We start from the raw sequence: 14,311 nt of genomic DNA on the forward strand, positions 1-14,311 counted from the left end.
GCAACCTCATGGCAACACCATTACCAATCAGCCTTTACCTGTTTGGTCTGAGAATTAAGATTGACAGGTAACTGTTCTTGCTGCATCTCCATGCTACCAATGAACCATACAATCAGCAATCTCCTCTCATGTTCTATAATATGCTGTCCCTTTTTTCCAAGTCTGTTCTTTGCATCATAATTCTGATGAGTCAAGACAAAAACCTTCAACTCTGTTTCCCCTTTTAACAATATGTATAGGTCAGGAACTTGTCTCAGGCTCAAATCAGCTAATAAGAGTGCAAACAGTTTGCTTCATTCTCAGGCAGCTGGCAGGAAGAGAGAGATTAGTCAGAAGCTGCGTTTCTGGTGGAGACTGAAGACAAAAGTTAGAGTCCTCTCAATATTTAGTTGGAGGAAATTTCGGCTCATCCAGTACTGGACACCAGACAAGCATTTCGACAATTTAGTGGATTAGGAGAGGTGGAGGTCAGGACATACTGGGTATCATCAGCATACATATGAAACTGGATAATATTATTAAGGGACAATATGCAGATGTAAAATAGGAAAACGGAAAATTTTTTTGGTGTACTACAGAGATAAGAGTGCAGGAGCAGGAAGAACAGTTAGGCAGATGATTTTTTGGCAAAACCTTGTGTTACATTTTAAGAATAACAAATAAAACCCTTTATATATAAAAAAAAACAAAAAAAAATCTATAATGAAGCTTTTTAACTTTCCATGTGCTACTTACAAAGTATAGCATTGATGTTACAATTACATTGTATTTTTAAAACAAAACTGTAGAGATAAGGGTGCTGTGACCACAAACCTTTCACATCTGACTGCTGGAAATGATCAAATATCTCAATCCAGACTTGAACTACAAACCTAACCATCTGCTGTAATATTAACTTTACATCGTTATGTTTTATCAACTTCCCCTTCTCTCTCCCTCCTTTTCCGGAAAATCATTATTAATCTAGGGAAGGCAAAATATCAACTGCCAAAGGATTGCAGGCCCTTTCCTGTAGAATAATAAACTAAACTCATTAATTACTGTAAAACCTTTGTTACAGCACACGTTTCCTTGCAAAACAAAAGCTTCAGTTCCTTCTATTGCCAAGAGAAACACGCCATACTAACCTTTTAAGTATGAAAAATATATAAACTTGGTATCTCTTGGGATAAACATTGCCCGAGTTATTATTCCAAATTTAACATAACGTCACTGAAATTTACAAGTATTTTTCTGGTTTTGATTTCATCCTCTTATCAGCTAGCAATCAATTCATCCAGTTCTATTATATTTTCCAAATGGAAATTTTAAGATTAGATATTGTAGATCACTTTAGATATAGTTAAAGACTACAGTTATTCTACTGAACTAAATGGCAATTATCAAAATCAGAAACTAGAGGGAGACCATCCATCCAACACAATAATACCACACTTTAGAGTATATTTTTATACCGAAACACTCAGAAGAACAGGAAATACCAGAAAATTAATCCTAAATTTATAGATAAAAGCTTGAACTCATAAGGAAAATCTTAAGAATGAGTTACAGCAATGAAAATGATGGGCCTTCAAACAAATAACTACTCCTTACATATGGTAATTTATCTTGCCTATCATTTTTTATTTGAAGCAATTTATGTTTTATCTCTCCAACCAGCAAGTTTGATGCAAATAATGTCCACTTTACCATGCCACTTCCATACCATTTCAAACATGAACTCTCCATTTAGGCCTTCACCCCATCACCTTGTAATCATCTCCAGGACTCGGTCTGATCAACAGAGCCCTTTGTGGTCAGTAATTCCACAGTCACAGATTTTTTTTCCTTCTCTGTCTCTGCTTTTTTTGGTCTTGTTTTAAGCCCCATTATCATTATGCCATTATATCATCATAATGTCTGGTGTTCCAATATCTATCTGAGTCTAAAGTAGTGTCAAGTGACATTAATCTTCTAATAACAATTTTTTTGCATCTTATTAGCATACATTTATTTCATGCTTTGCAGATTTCAATTGCAGGCTATTACATTTACAGGAATTGTGTGACCTCACTGAACCCAAATGGATTTTGCAACTAGCAGGAACAGCAACTTTAAATGGCTAGCTACTACTGTAACGACAACATTGTAGTCTACCTACTACACTGGACTCAGTTTGCCAGTCAGCTGCAGATTACAGGAAGTCTTCACTCGCTCTAATGTCAGTATATTATTGGGACCTGAAATCTCATTAAAACATTGAGAGCTTTGTTTTGATGGCATTTACGATACATGACTCAACTGGTGCCATTTGGCACAACCTTTCCACACTCTGACTGTGCCTATCCCTGTGCAGCACTGCTCTCTGTACCAGAGAGCCTTCATCCACCAAGCTCCAAGACACAGGCTGAAGCTAGCGCCCACTCTCGGACACGCTTCGCACACTGCCCCTGGCCAGGCTGCAGACTAACAGCAAAATCCCAGCAACCAGCACTCACCCATTCTGAGAGGCTGCAGTGTCTGCACACCCCTTCCACTGGCTGCCACTGCTGCAAGACCTACCCAGGCACACTGGAGCTGACCCTCCTGCCTGGCTGTAGGGCTCCAACCCTACCCCACTAGCTGGCAAAGCATGAGTTAAATCCAAGCTCAGCAGCTCCCTTCGCCTTCCCCACTGGTTTGAGCAAGGTCCATTGCTTCTCAAAGTTGTTTCATTTCAAGTTCTGACTTTCAGGAAAAAGCAGTCACAACTTTAAAAAGGACTTCCTGCAATTAGATTGGTACTGTCTGGCATCATCCAGTTTCACAACAGCAGCTTTTGTTACATTTAAATTGTGGTTGGCCCATTAAGCATTAAGTTACAACATCAGAAAGCTCCCCTCCTCTCTATTCTGTTCTTGAATTCCCACAGTAACTTCTATCTGTACAGCTATTAAAAGGTTCTTCCCAGGTGCAGAATCGGGGAAAAATTGGCATTAAACCAAAGGAGGAGATGATAGGATGAGTTATCAAATATTTGGTAATACAGATAGTTTTAACACAGCATCTTAAAGGAGATGAAAGGGAAAAGAATTTTAGACTCAAAAATTACAGTTGGAACCTAGACAGCCAAATACATAGGCATCAATTTAGATCCAGGAAAGAAATCAGAAGATGCACCAGAAGCCAGAGTCGGGAGAACACAATGTTCTCCAAGGGTCATGGAGCTGGATAAAGTGTCAGAAATGGAGAGAGCCAGGGCTATGAAAAAACTTGAACATAAGAGTAAGAATTTTAAGATTTAATGCATTTTCACGTTTCAGAATTTTCTTGCTTTGTTGCAAAAATGAGTATGAATATTCTGCACAGATTTTCAAATGCCCTGCCACTTCAAACTCGGTTGTCCTTCTAGCAGGGGAGAAAGATACATTGTTCCTAGACTAAATTCACTGGCTGTTTTGTGAGAACCTAAAGTAATTCTCTCTGCATTCTCCCCCATTAATGCCCTTTACCACAGACACCTCCATCCCATACACAGCTGATGTTAGACTTTCATATCTTCCACCATTTCAATACATATTAGTTGCAACAATAATATGTCACACATTAGTGGGTATGAAATTCCAACTTTTGGTCACCTTACAGGGGAAAGAAAACAGTCTGGGATTTCTAGTTTTGTACCAAAGCAGCCCATTTTCAGCAAAGTTATCAACTGGTGCAATTGCACTCCACAATTTAAAATAATATTAAAATTAATGATAAGTCAGTTTTTTAAACATCAGCATGACAGGACCATGGTAAAAGGACAGAGAAGGTGGATTTGTAGAAGTCCAATGTTTCAAAATTATTTTGACTGCAGTCTGACCTTTTTCCTATTCCAGCAGCCTGTTCCTCAAAGAAAATTATCTGTGACAAAGGCAAAGCGATGCAGCAATCCTGTAGGAAAGAAAAGTGATTTAATAGCTAAATCACAACAGCACTTTTAATCTGGTCATAAGAATAATTTATCTTCAGCATTCCAATGTAATAAATATTAAAATATGGGATGCTAAACATAAATTTATTACACACCAAAGAGAAATCGGTATATTAAAATGCTGGCTATAACATTTTACCAATGTTTTATCTCACTTTGTTCAAGCTTGAGAATTTTATTATTGAATTGTAACCTACGTAGTATAACTAATCCAATTTAGAATTAGAACAAATTTCAGATTTTACATCTCATTGTTAAAATACACCTGGAATAAAGGAAACACTTCCCCTTATGTTTTTCCACACTATTGGCAGTTTGTTATTCTCAAAGTAGTTTATGCCATTTATTGCAGTTTCTCAGGCTATCAACCTTTCTACATTCTTGTTCCCTCAATACTGACATGTGGCCAGCAAGAATGTTATGCCAGAAGGTTATTTGGGTTAACATAGTCCCTCTCAGAGACCAATGGCCTTTCATCTATTCAATGTTGTGACCACCCATGTGTAATAAGGAGATACTTCTCCCCTCAAAAACATTGTGAATCTGTGGAATTCTCTTTCCCAGAGGTTTGTGGATGCTTAATTGTTCAGTTGGTTTATGGCTGGGATAGACAAGAGTTTTTGTCTCTCAGGGAATTGAGAGACATATGGAGCAGGTGGGAAAGTGGGCGTTGAAGCTGATCATTGTATTGAGAGAGAGAGAAGCTCCAGTGTCCATATGGTTTACTCCTACTCCTATTTCTTACTTTCTTAGATCAGCTTTGGAACCAGAGGTGGAGGGCAGGACAAGAAATGCAAAATTCTGCGATTTGAGGGTGGGCTTGAATCATAATTCCCCAGTACATAAAACTTATCCTTGGGCTACAAAACTTATATCCATAATTATCTTATTCCCACTAGAAAAAGCTGATTTATTTTTTGAATAAAACATTTCACGATTGTTCATTCAAAATCAATCATAATGTCACCAGTGCTTGACGACTGATTATGGTTCATAGAATCCCTACAGTGTGGAAACAGACCCTTTGGTGCAACAAATCCACACTGACTCTCCGAAAAGTAACCCAGCCAGACCCATTCCCCTACCCTATTATCCTATATTTACTCCTGCCTAATGCACCTAACCTGCATATTCCTGAACACTATGGGCAATTTAGCATTGTCAATTCACCTAAAGTGCACACATTTGGATTGTGGGAGGAACCCAGAACACCTGGAGGAACCCCACGCAGACACAGGGAGAACGTGCAAACTCCACACAGATAGTCACCCGAGGCTGGCTCCCTAGTGCTGTGAGGCAGCAGTGCTAACCACTGAGCCACCACTGGCTGATTTATTGATTGAGAAGAGATGACATCAATGGAATTACAAATTGTCTTTATTAATATTGTCTAGATGTGTCATAAATCTTACAGTTGATTCTTATTGTAAGGGGCATTCCTGAACTAGTTACCTTGACATGGCAATACCAAAGCTCAAATTATACAACTGGTTAAAGCTGGTATCAGAATGGCAGATGCTGAAGCAAACATATATATTTTTCTTTGGCATTCGGCTTCAACATCCAGCCAGGTAAAATGGCTTTTATCCAGTTCCATTCTATCAAATGAGGCTGGTCACAGAGTGACCTGAATTCTCCGATTCTTGCATGGTTACCTCGGAAGCCCTGAAGGATCTTTCCAACCCTTCCTCCACTTCTCTTCTCTATGCTATCCGCATCACACATCAGCTCAAAACACAACATTAAGTCCTACATATATGCCAATAACATCCAGCTCCACTTCTTAAAAATCTGTTTCTGATTTCTTATGTTGCTTGCCCTGCATACAGTCTTCAATGAGCCGTTATTTCTTCAAATTATTGGAAGACCCAAACTATTTTCTCTGTTTCCTGCCACAAATTTTATTCCTGCACCACTCATTTCACTCCTCTCCCTGGCAACCATCTGACACTGAAAAAGACCATTTGCAACCTCGGTATTGTATGTGACTTGAAGTTAAGTTCCACAAGCAAAACCACCTGCTTCTCTTTCCATCCCCTGCCTCCCTTCATCCGCTGCTGAAACTCTAGTCCGTTTCTTTGTTATCCTTGAGATGTGATAATGCTTCGAGTTTCTCCTCAATGGCCTTCGTCTCTTTCACCCCTCCATAAATCTGAGATTATCCAAAACTCTCTTGCCCATAGCCCAATGCATACTAAGTACATTTTGATTCTAAGTCCCATTTACTTATCATCATTGTGTTCATTGACTTACCTAGGCTCTCAGCAAGGCAATGCATTGAACTTAAGATTTCTATGCATGTTTTCAATTTTTTTAATGGCCTCATTCCTACTGGAGCCCTGTAACCTTTCAAAATCTCTTCCCTCTTCCAATTTTTGCATATCCCTGATTGCAAATGATCACAAATTGGTGGTGGTACTTTCTACTGGCTGGACTCTCTCCCTGGAATTCCATCACTAAGTGTTTCCCCTCAATTTCTTCTTCTTTGAGAAGTTTCTTACAAGCAACTTCTTTGACCAAGCATTTGGTCACTTTTTCTCATATTGCCTTTTGCATTTTTGTGTCAAATGTTATCTGCTAATGCTCATTGGAATATTTTACTATGTTAAAAGGTGCAATACAAATATGAGTTGTTGTTGATGCACAATCTTTCAGAAGTCAAGTATGACTAACTTAATTAAATGTTGCAACAATTAATGTCAAAATTATTGGTTGAACCAATTTCTAAGTAACTTACATGCTTTTTATGGTCTCTCCATAGTAGTCTGTGTGTACTAAGAAGAACAGTCCCCAAGTCAAATTTTGTCTGCAATAGAAAAGTTACATTTAATGAAATTACATCAACAGATAGTTTCCACACCACTAGAACAATGGCATTGTTCATTACAAATAAGAATTTTATAGGAGTCAAAGACAAAGAAGGCAAAGTAAGTTGTGCTGGTAATATTACTCCAGAATTTAGAACATAGAACAGTACAGCACAGGAACGGACCCTTCAGCCTACGATGTTGTACTCAACACGATGCCAAATTAAACAAATCCCTTCTGCCTGCCCTTGGTCCATATTCCTCCACTCCTTGCTTATTCATGTACTTATCTACAAGTCTCTTAAACGCCCCTGTTGTATCTGCCTCCACTACCACCCAGGAGTGTATTCCACTCCTACCACTGTAAAAAACCTGTCCCTCCCAAATCAAATGCGTGAGCCCTAGTTTTAGACATTTCAACTCTGGTAAAAAGGTTCTGACAACCCTATCTATGTATCTCATAATTTTATAGACTTCTATCAAGACTCCCCTCAGTCTCCGCCATTCCAGAAAAAAAACTGAATTTTTGTAGCCTCTCCTTATAATTCATACTCTCTAATCTAAGCAGCAGTTTTCTGCACTCTCTCTAAATCGTCATATCCTTTCTGTAATGTGGCAACCAGAATTGAACACAATACTCTTGGGATTCTCTTCAATCTTACTTGCCAAGATCATTTCATGATTAGATTAGATAGATTTCCTACAGTATGGAAACAGACCCTACAAGTCCAACAAGTCCACACCGACCCTCTGAAGAGCAACCCACCCAGATCTATTCCCCTACATTTACCCCTGACTAATGTACCTAACACTATGGGCAACTTAGCATGACCAATTCACCTAACCTGCACATCTTTAGATTGTGGGAGGAAACCAGAGCACCCAGAGGAAACACACACAGACACGGGAGAATGTGCAAACTTCACACAGTCGCCCGAGGTGGGAATTGAACCTGGGTCCCTGGCCCTGTGAGGCAGCAGTGCTAACCACTGAGCCACCGTGCCGCCCTTCTTGCTTTCCTAATTCCCTGCTTGAGTTCCTTACTGCTTTCGTTACATTTCTCATGAGCACTATCTAATTTTAGCTTCCTAAACCTTACATTTGCTTCTTTTTACCTTTAGACTAAATTCATAACCTCCCTCATTAACCAAGGGTCCCTTACCTTACCATCCTTGTCCTTCCTCCTTACTGGGACATGCTGTCCTGAACTCTCGTCAGCAGGTCTTCAAACAATTCCAATTTGTCAAACTGGACTCGCCTGACATTCCCTAGCTTAACATTCCCTAGCCCCTATCTAATACTCACGTAATTTGCCCTCCCCCTAGTTTAGTATCTTGTTACAAGTTCCTGACTTATCCTTATTCATAGCTATCTTAAAACGTGAGGAGTTGTGATCGTTGTTTCCAAAATGCTCTCGTATTGAAAGGCCAGTCACCTGGTCAAGCTCATTAGCCAGTAAATGTCCAGTGTGGTCCCTCTTCTATAGTTGGGCAACCCACATACTGTTTCAAGAAACCCTTTTGGGTGCAGTTAACAAATCATGCCCATCTAAGCGTCTTGCTCTAAGGGAGGGCTGGTCAATAACAAGGATTTTAAAGTCATCCTTAATTACAACTCTGTTTTTATTGCATCTTTCCATAATCTGCCGACATATTTGTTCCCCAATTTCTCGGTGGCTGTTTTGGGTGGGGGGGGAGGGGGGTGTTGGATGAGTCCCCTAGTATGTCCTTTCTGACTGCAGACGCAATATTCTCCCCGATTAGTAATGCATCTCCTCCATGTCTTTTACCTTCCTCTCTAACTCGTCTACAATAACATACCCTGGAATGCTGAGCAGCCAGTCCTGTCCCTCTCTCAATCAAGTCTCTGATCCAGGCTCTACGCTCATCTGGCTGACCCATAATACTCCTTGCATTGAAATATACAGATTTCAGCCTGTTAGTACCATCATTCTCATTTATCTGTCTCTGCCTGTCCTTTCCTTCTAATTTACTGGTCCTAACATGTACCTTCCCCTCAATCCCTCCACTTGCTGACCAGCTTCTCAGTCCTCTGCCACTCAAATTTGGCAATAAAGGAATGGGGTCTGCAGGTACATGGGTTCTCAAGGCATGAGAGGCTGCTTCCATTTTAAAAAGCTCACAAAAGGTCTTGAAGAAATGTTTAACTGAAAGTTAAGAGAGAATTTATATTTTTAGTCAATGTTGATACTCTTTTTTAAGCATTTTCCTCCCCCCAAAAAACTATATTTTGATTCTCATTGCTGTCTCTCAAAGGATATCATCTATCACTGTTCACACATTCCCTTTGTTATGCTGAGGCACTCAAAACAGAAAAACACATTTATATAAATACAAAACTTGCTTAAAAAGCTTTGAAAACTGTTTATTTCAAGTCTGTTGGAAAATGTATGAAACTCTCAAACCTTCACAGGAAGTGGGAACATACCCTTCCAACCTACAATTTCAAAAGGACCTTCAAAGACAGCATTTGTTCAGAACATATAGATTAGACTGAAAGCTTTGTGGTCAGATATTCAATTAAAGCCCTGAACGTTTCAAACGGACTGAGGCTAGAATAAAAGATACAACAATCAAACCAATGTATAAATTATACAATGTTATTATGAAATAGGTATTTTTGAAATACCTATAGTATTTCAAAACCTTTACAACAGCTTTGTTTAACTTCTCCTTTTGGAAATGGAAATTTCAGGTGGTAGAAACATAGAATATAGGAATGTAAATAGGATATTCAGCACTTCAAGCCTGCTTCCCATTCAATGTTATGCTGACCATCCAACTCAGTAGTGTTCCTGTTTTCTCCACATATCATTTGATCTGTTTAGTCCTAAACTTATTTCTACATTTTCCTTGAAAGTATTACAAGTTTTGACCTCAACAGTTTTCTGTGGCAGAAAAATCCACACGTTCACCACTCTCCAAGTAAAGAAATTCCTTTTCAGCTCAGTTCTAAATGGTTTACCCCATATCTCAAGACTGTGACCTCTAGTTCTAGACTCCCTGCATCTACCTTGTCTAATACTATTAGAATTTTGTAGGTTTATATTTCTTTTAAATCTATTTTCTAATCAACCTGGTCAGTGATGTCATTAAACACCTCTGGAACAGGTGGGACTTCAATCCCAGCCTCCTGGTTCAGGGGTAAGGACACTACTACTGTGCCACAAGAACCTTTTATAAAGTTTCAATGAGATCCCCTCTCATTTTTCAAAATAAAATGTAATGAAACAGTACATCAAAATACTCAGTCACACCAAAGCTGCCAATCGTGGTCCAAGATGCCACCTAGTGGCCAGAGTGTAGAATATTCATTCACAGAAATGGGAAAGTCCTATTAGAAAGTTGTGGGCAGACATTAATAGAGTCATAGAGATGTACAGCATGGAAACAGACCCTTCGGTCCATGCCGACCAGATATCCCAATCCAATCTAGTCCCACCAGCCACACCCGGCTCATATCCCTCCAAACCCTTCCTATTCATATACCCATCCAAATGCCTCTTAAATGTTGCAATTTGTACCAGCCTCCACCACATCCTCTGGCAGCTCATTCCATACATGTACCACCCTCTGCGTGAAAACGTTGCCCCTTAGGTCTCTTATATATCTTTCCCCTCTCACCCTAAACCTATGCTCTCTAGTTCTAGACTCCCCAACCCCAGGGAAAAGACTTTGCCTATTTATCCTATCCCATGCCCCTCATAATTTTGTAAACCTCTATGAGGTCAGCCCTCAGCCTCTGACGCTTCAGGGAAAACAGCCCCAGCCTGTTCAGCCTCTCCCTGTAGCTCAGATCCTCCAACCCTGGCAACATCCTTGTAAATCTTTTCTGAACCCTTTCAAGTTTCACACAATCTTTCCAATAGGAAAGAGACCAGAAATGCACGCAATATTTCAACAGTGGCCTAACCAATGTCCTGTACAGCCGCAACATGACCTCCCAATTCCTGTACTCAATACTCTGACCAATAAAGGAAAGCATACCAAACGCCTTCTTCACTATCCTATCTACCTGCGACTCCACTTTCAAGGAGCTATGAACCTGCACTCCAAGGTCTCTTTGTTCAGCAACACTTCCTAGGACCGTACCATTAAGTGTATAAGTCCTGCTAAGATTTGCTTTCCCAAAATGCAGCGCCTCGCATTTATCTGAATTAAATTATTTTTAGGTCTAGATACAATTAATATTGCTTCACCCACAGGCAGGTTTGACAATACTATTAACTGATGACAGTTCATATATTTTTAAACTTATAATAAACAAATACATTAATTTTAGAACAGGAAGTCATGAAGGTAACAGGGTTGTGCTTTATTTTATAATTTTACAACAAGAACGATCATATTTTAAATTTGAACAGCTAAGAGAATGACTCTCACTTTATTTGGAAAGGTGGCATGCACAGACATACTTTTTTGTCAAGCTGGGAGAATATCTATGCTAATTGTCACCAGTAAACATTCCTCTTATTGCAGCATTGGGCGGCATGGTGGCTCAGTGGTTCGCACTCCTGCCTCACAGCGCCAGGGACCTGGGTTCAATTCCCACCTCGGGCAACTGTCTGTGTGGAGTTTGCACATTCTCCCAGTGTCTGCGTAGGTTTCCTCCCGCAGTCCAAAGATCTGCAGGTTAGGCAAACTGGCCACGCTAAATTGCCTGTAGTGTTAGGTGCATTAGTTAGGGGAATGGGTCTGAGTGGGTTGTTCTTTGGAGGGTCGGTGTGGACTTGTTGGGCAGAAGGGCCTGTTTCCACACCGTAGGAAATCTAATATAATCATATACGGAGATCTAGGAGTAAGCTATATTTCACAACTCCAGCAAAAAATGGTGATTGGTGAGTGAAATAAGGAGAAAAGAAACATATGATTCCAGGGCAGAGACGCTTTGTTTTGCATCCTTATCTAGGCTACAGTCAAAGATGCAATGTCTAGGAAGGTATAAGTACTATTGCTGAAAAGTAACAACTGCGAATAAAGGTTTTATCCAATTGTTTCTTTTAAATAACATTGTTATTTTGATTATTGATGATAAAAAGATATTTGTCAAAGCTTTTCATCTTGCACTCATGATGACAATTTGTAAGAATATTAAAAGAAAAAATTATACTGCATGAAAGGAGAGTGCTGATTGGTTGACAGGTATATTCATAACTCAGCATCCAACATTAGAGATTATTCTGTAATTGAACTGCAGTTGCCAGATAAGGTTGAGTGTGTAAAGAATTAGGGGTTTAGCAACTTAAGGGTTGTCAGTGGGGCTCAACGTGTGCTGCGCTTGTGTGTAGGTGAGACCATGTTAATATACTGGGCCCTGCTCTTTGCACACAGGTGGAACATGTACCATGCTTGTTTCAACACAACAAGGAGGTTCATATGTCAGGGTAATTTTTCAGGTCACAATTTAATTAAAGTCTAGCAGTTAACTGTCAATCATCAATATTTGGTATATTTCCCTATGACAACACCTCTACCAATCAGAACCTACTTGCCAACCAACCAGCATTTCCCTTTCATGCAGGAACATACTCGTTTTCCCAACAAATTGGTATTCTTGTGAATTCTCCCGATGAAGACAAAATGAAAAGCTTTCATAGAATCACCTACAGTGCAGAGAGAGGCCATTCAGCCCATCGAGCCCACACCAACCTCCCAAAGAGCATCCCACTCCGACTCATCCCATTACACTATCGCCATAACCCTGCATTTCCCACGGTCAATTCACCTAACCTGCACATCTTTGGACTATGAAGGAAACCCGAGTACCTAGAGGAAACCCATGCAGACGTGGGGACACGCCCAAGGCTAGAATTGAACCTGGATCCCTGGCGCTGTGACACAGTAGTGCTAAATACTAAGCCATTATATCATTTTCTTTTAAAGCAGTACTCAATTTCTGCACTCCCAATGATTGTTGTTATTTTACTTCCTTTAATGTTCTGAAGGGAATTGGATCTCCTGTCCTTGATATTGAAGTAAACTAAATTTAAAGTATTTTGTTATGCATCACATAGCTCAGGTAAGACAGTCTTTTCCCAAATTCCAATGTATTTTCCTACTTGTCACAAATACATTCAGAACCCTTTAAATACAAAATTAAATTAGCTTTACAAAAAAAACTGTCAGAATCTAACTGGTTTATACTGGAGTTCTGGAAGGTTTTTTTTGCAACGAACATCTAAGACCAGAGTAAAGTAGCTTTTTTTTCTAGCTGCTGATTTAAGTTAGACAACCCCATTGCTGCCTCCAAGGACATCCTTCCCACTGACAGAAAAGCATGGGAGCTAGCAATGGTGTTTCTTTTTTTTTGTATTAAAGACGAGATCTAGGAAGAGTGACCAAATAAGAAAACACTCTAAAACGGACATTCAAAGTATGGCGTCTAGCTCCTGGGAATTGATGGGCACAAGTACTGATCTCCATGAAGAATTGACCATCAGCGCTGGTACATCAGCAATTGGTGAGGGTATGCCATACAAAATGTAGACACAGCCCAAGCACATCCTCTCTCTCTCTCTCTCTCAATGTCACAAGTTGTGCTGTCACTACTGACTTTACAAGAAGGTGAACCTGCAGCCAGGGTGCGAGACGGACGAATTGTCCCACTGTGGCTGCAGGTCTAACCAAATCTGGCAGTTTCAGCCCTATTCTTTCATGGACAGTGGGTCAACAAAAAAAATCTAATTTGGTGATAGTGACACCACCAGCCAAAACATTTCCCGCAAAGATGCTGCAGTGCTGTGCCATTAAACCCCCTTTCGATGGTAATAAATGCAGGTTTAATTTAAAAGGAGCTGGAATTTAATGTGTTTTTTTTTAAATGACAGTTCAGCCATGTAAGAATCAGGCCTGCCCTGAAAGTGCTAACACACAGGAATGGTTGGGCTCTCCCTCCGACTCCCCCCACAGTCACAGCTCCAGCTGAGGCTGCACCCATAGAGAGGGACCAAAAGGCCTAACTGTGCCTGAGACTCGCCTCCCAGCCCTGATCTCAGCTCGGCTTATTTTTACCTTGTCGTCACCGTCATACAAGCGAACTCCGCGCTGCTGTATCACCAGGGTCTCGTTAATTTCCAACAGTCCGCTCGCCCACACGAACCGGTCCATCACCGTCCCCGGAGCAACTAACACCGGCTCACTTCCGGGAGCAGCGGCACCCACGACACCCCCACCTGCTGGACACCCGACCTTACCACAGCAAGCCACACCATTAGTCAGTGGAACCACAGTACAAGACCCACCTGCTCCAGAAGTGTGCAATAATATCTCTGAACTGATTGATTAGCAAATATCTACACCACTATCCTAACTTACTCCAATTTAAAGATTGTTTTTCTATTTTCCTGAAAACAGAAAACTGATGGGTGATCTAACAGAGGTCTTTAAAATGATTAAAGGCATTTAAGAGGGTATTGGATGTGCAAAGGTATGGGAAAAAGCAGAGGATTGGCGCTAGGTAATATTCACTTGAACAGCCAGTGCTGGCACTGATAGGCTGAATGGCCTTCTTTTTCACTGTAACAATTCTACTATTCTGTTTTATTAGAGTG

General features: G+C 40.3%; 1 protein-coding gene across 1 annotated transcript in view; it reads right to left on the bottom strand.

Moving 5' to 3' along the window:
• The window catches only part of vps36 (vacuolar protein sorting 36 homolog), a 72,349-nt gene extending 58,407 nt beyond the window's left edge, over nucleotides 1–13,942 (bottom strand). Inside the window, exons 1-3 of the mRNA XM_043692140.1 lie at nucleotides 13,773–13,942; nucleotides 6,672–6,740; nucleotides 3,824–3,894 (exon numbers count right to left, since the gene is read on the bottom strand). Coding sequence (XP_043548075.1) covers nucleotides 3,824–3,894; nucleotides 6,672–6,740; nucleotides 13,773–13,868 — 236 coding nt within the window. The 5' untranslated portion in view covers nucleotides 13,869–13,942. The remainder of the gene's footprint in view (nucleotides 1–3,823; nucleotides 3,895–6,671; nucleotides 6,741–13,772) is intronic.
• Between the last annotated feature and the right edge of the window lie 369 nt (nucleotides 13,943–14,311).

Source organism: Chiloscyllium plagiosum, chromosome 6, assembly GCF_004010195.1.
Source record: "Chiloscyllium plagiosum isolate BGI_BamShark_2017 chromosome 6, ASM401019v2, whole genome shotgun sequence".
NCBI classification, from domain to species: Eukaryota; Metazoa; Chordata; class Chondrichthyes; order Orectolobiformes; family Hemiscylliidae; genus Chiloscyllium; species Chiloscyllium plagiosum.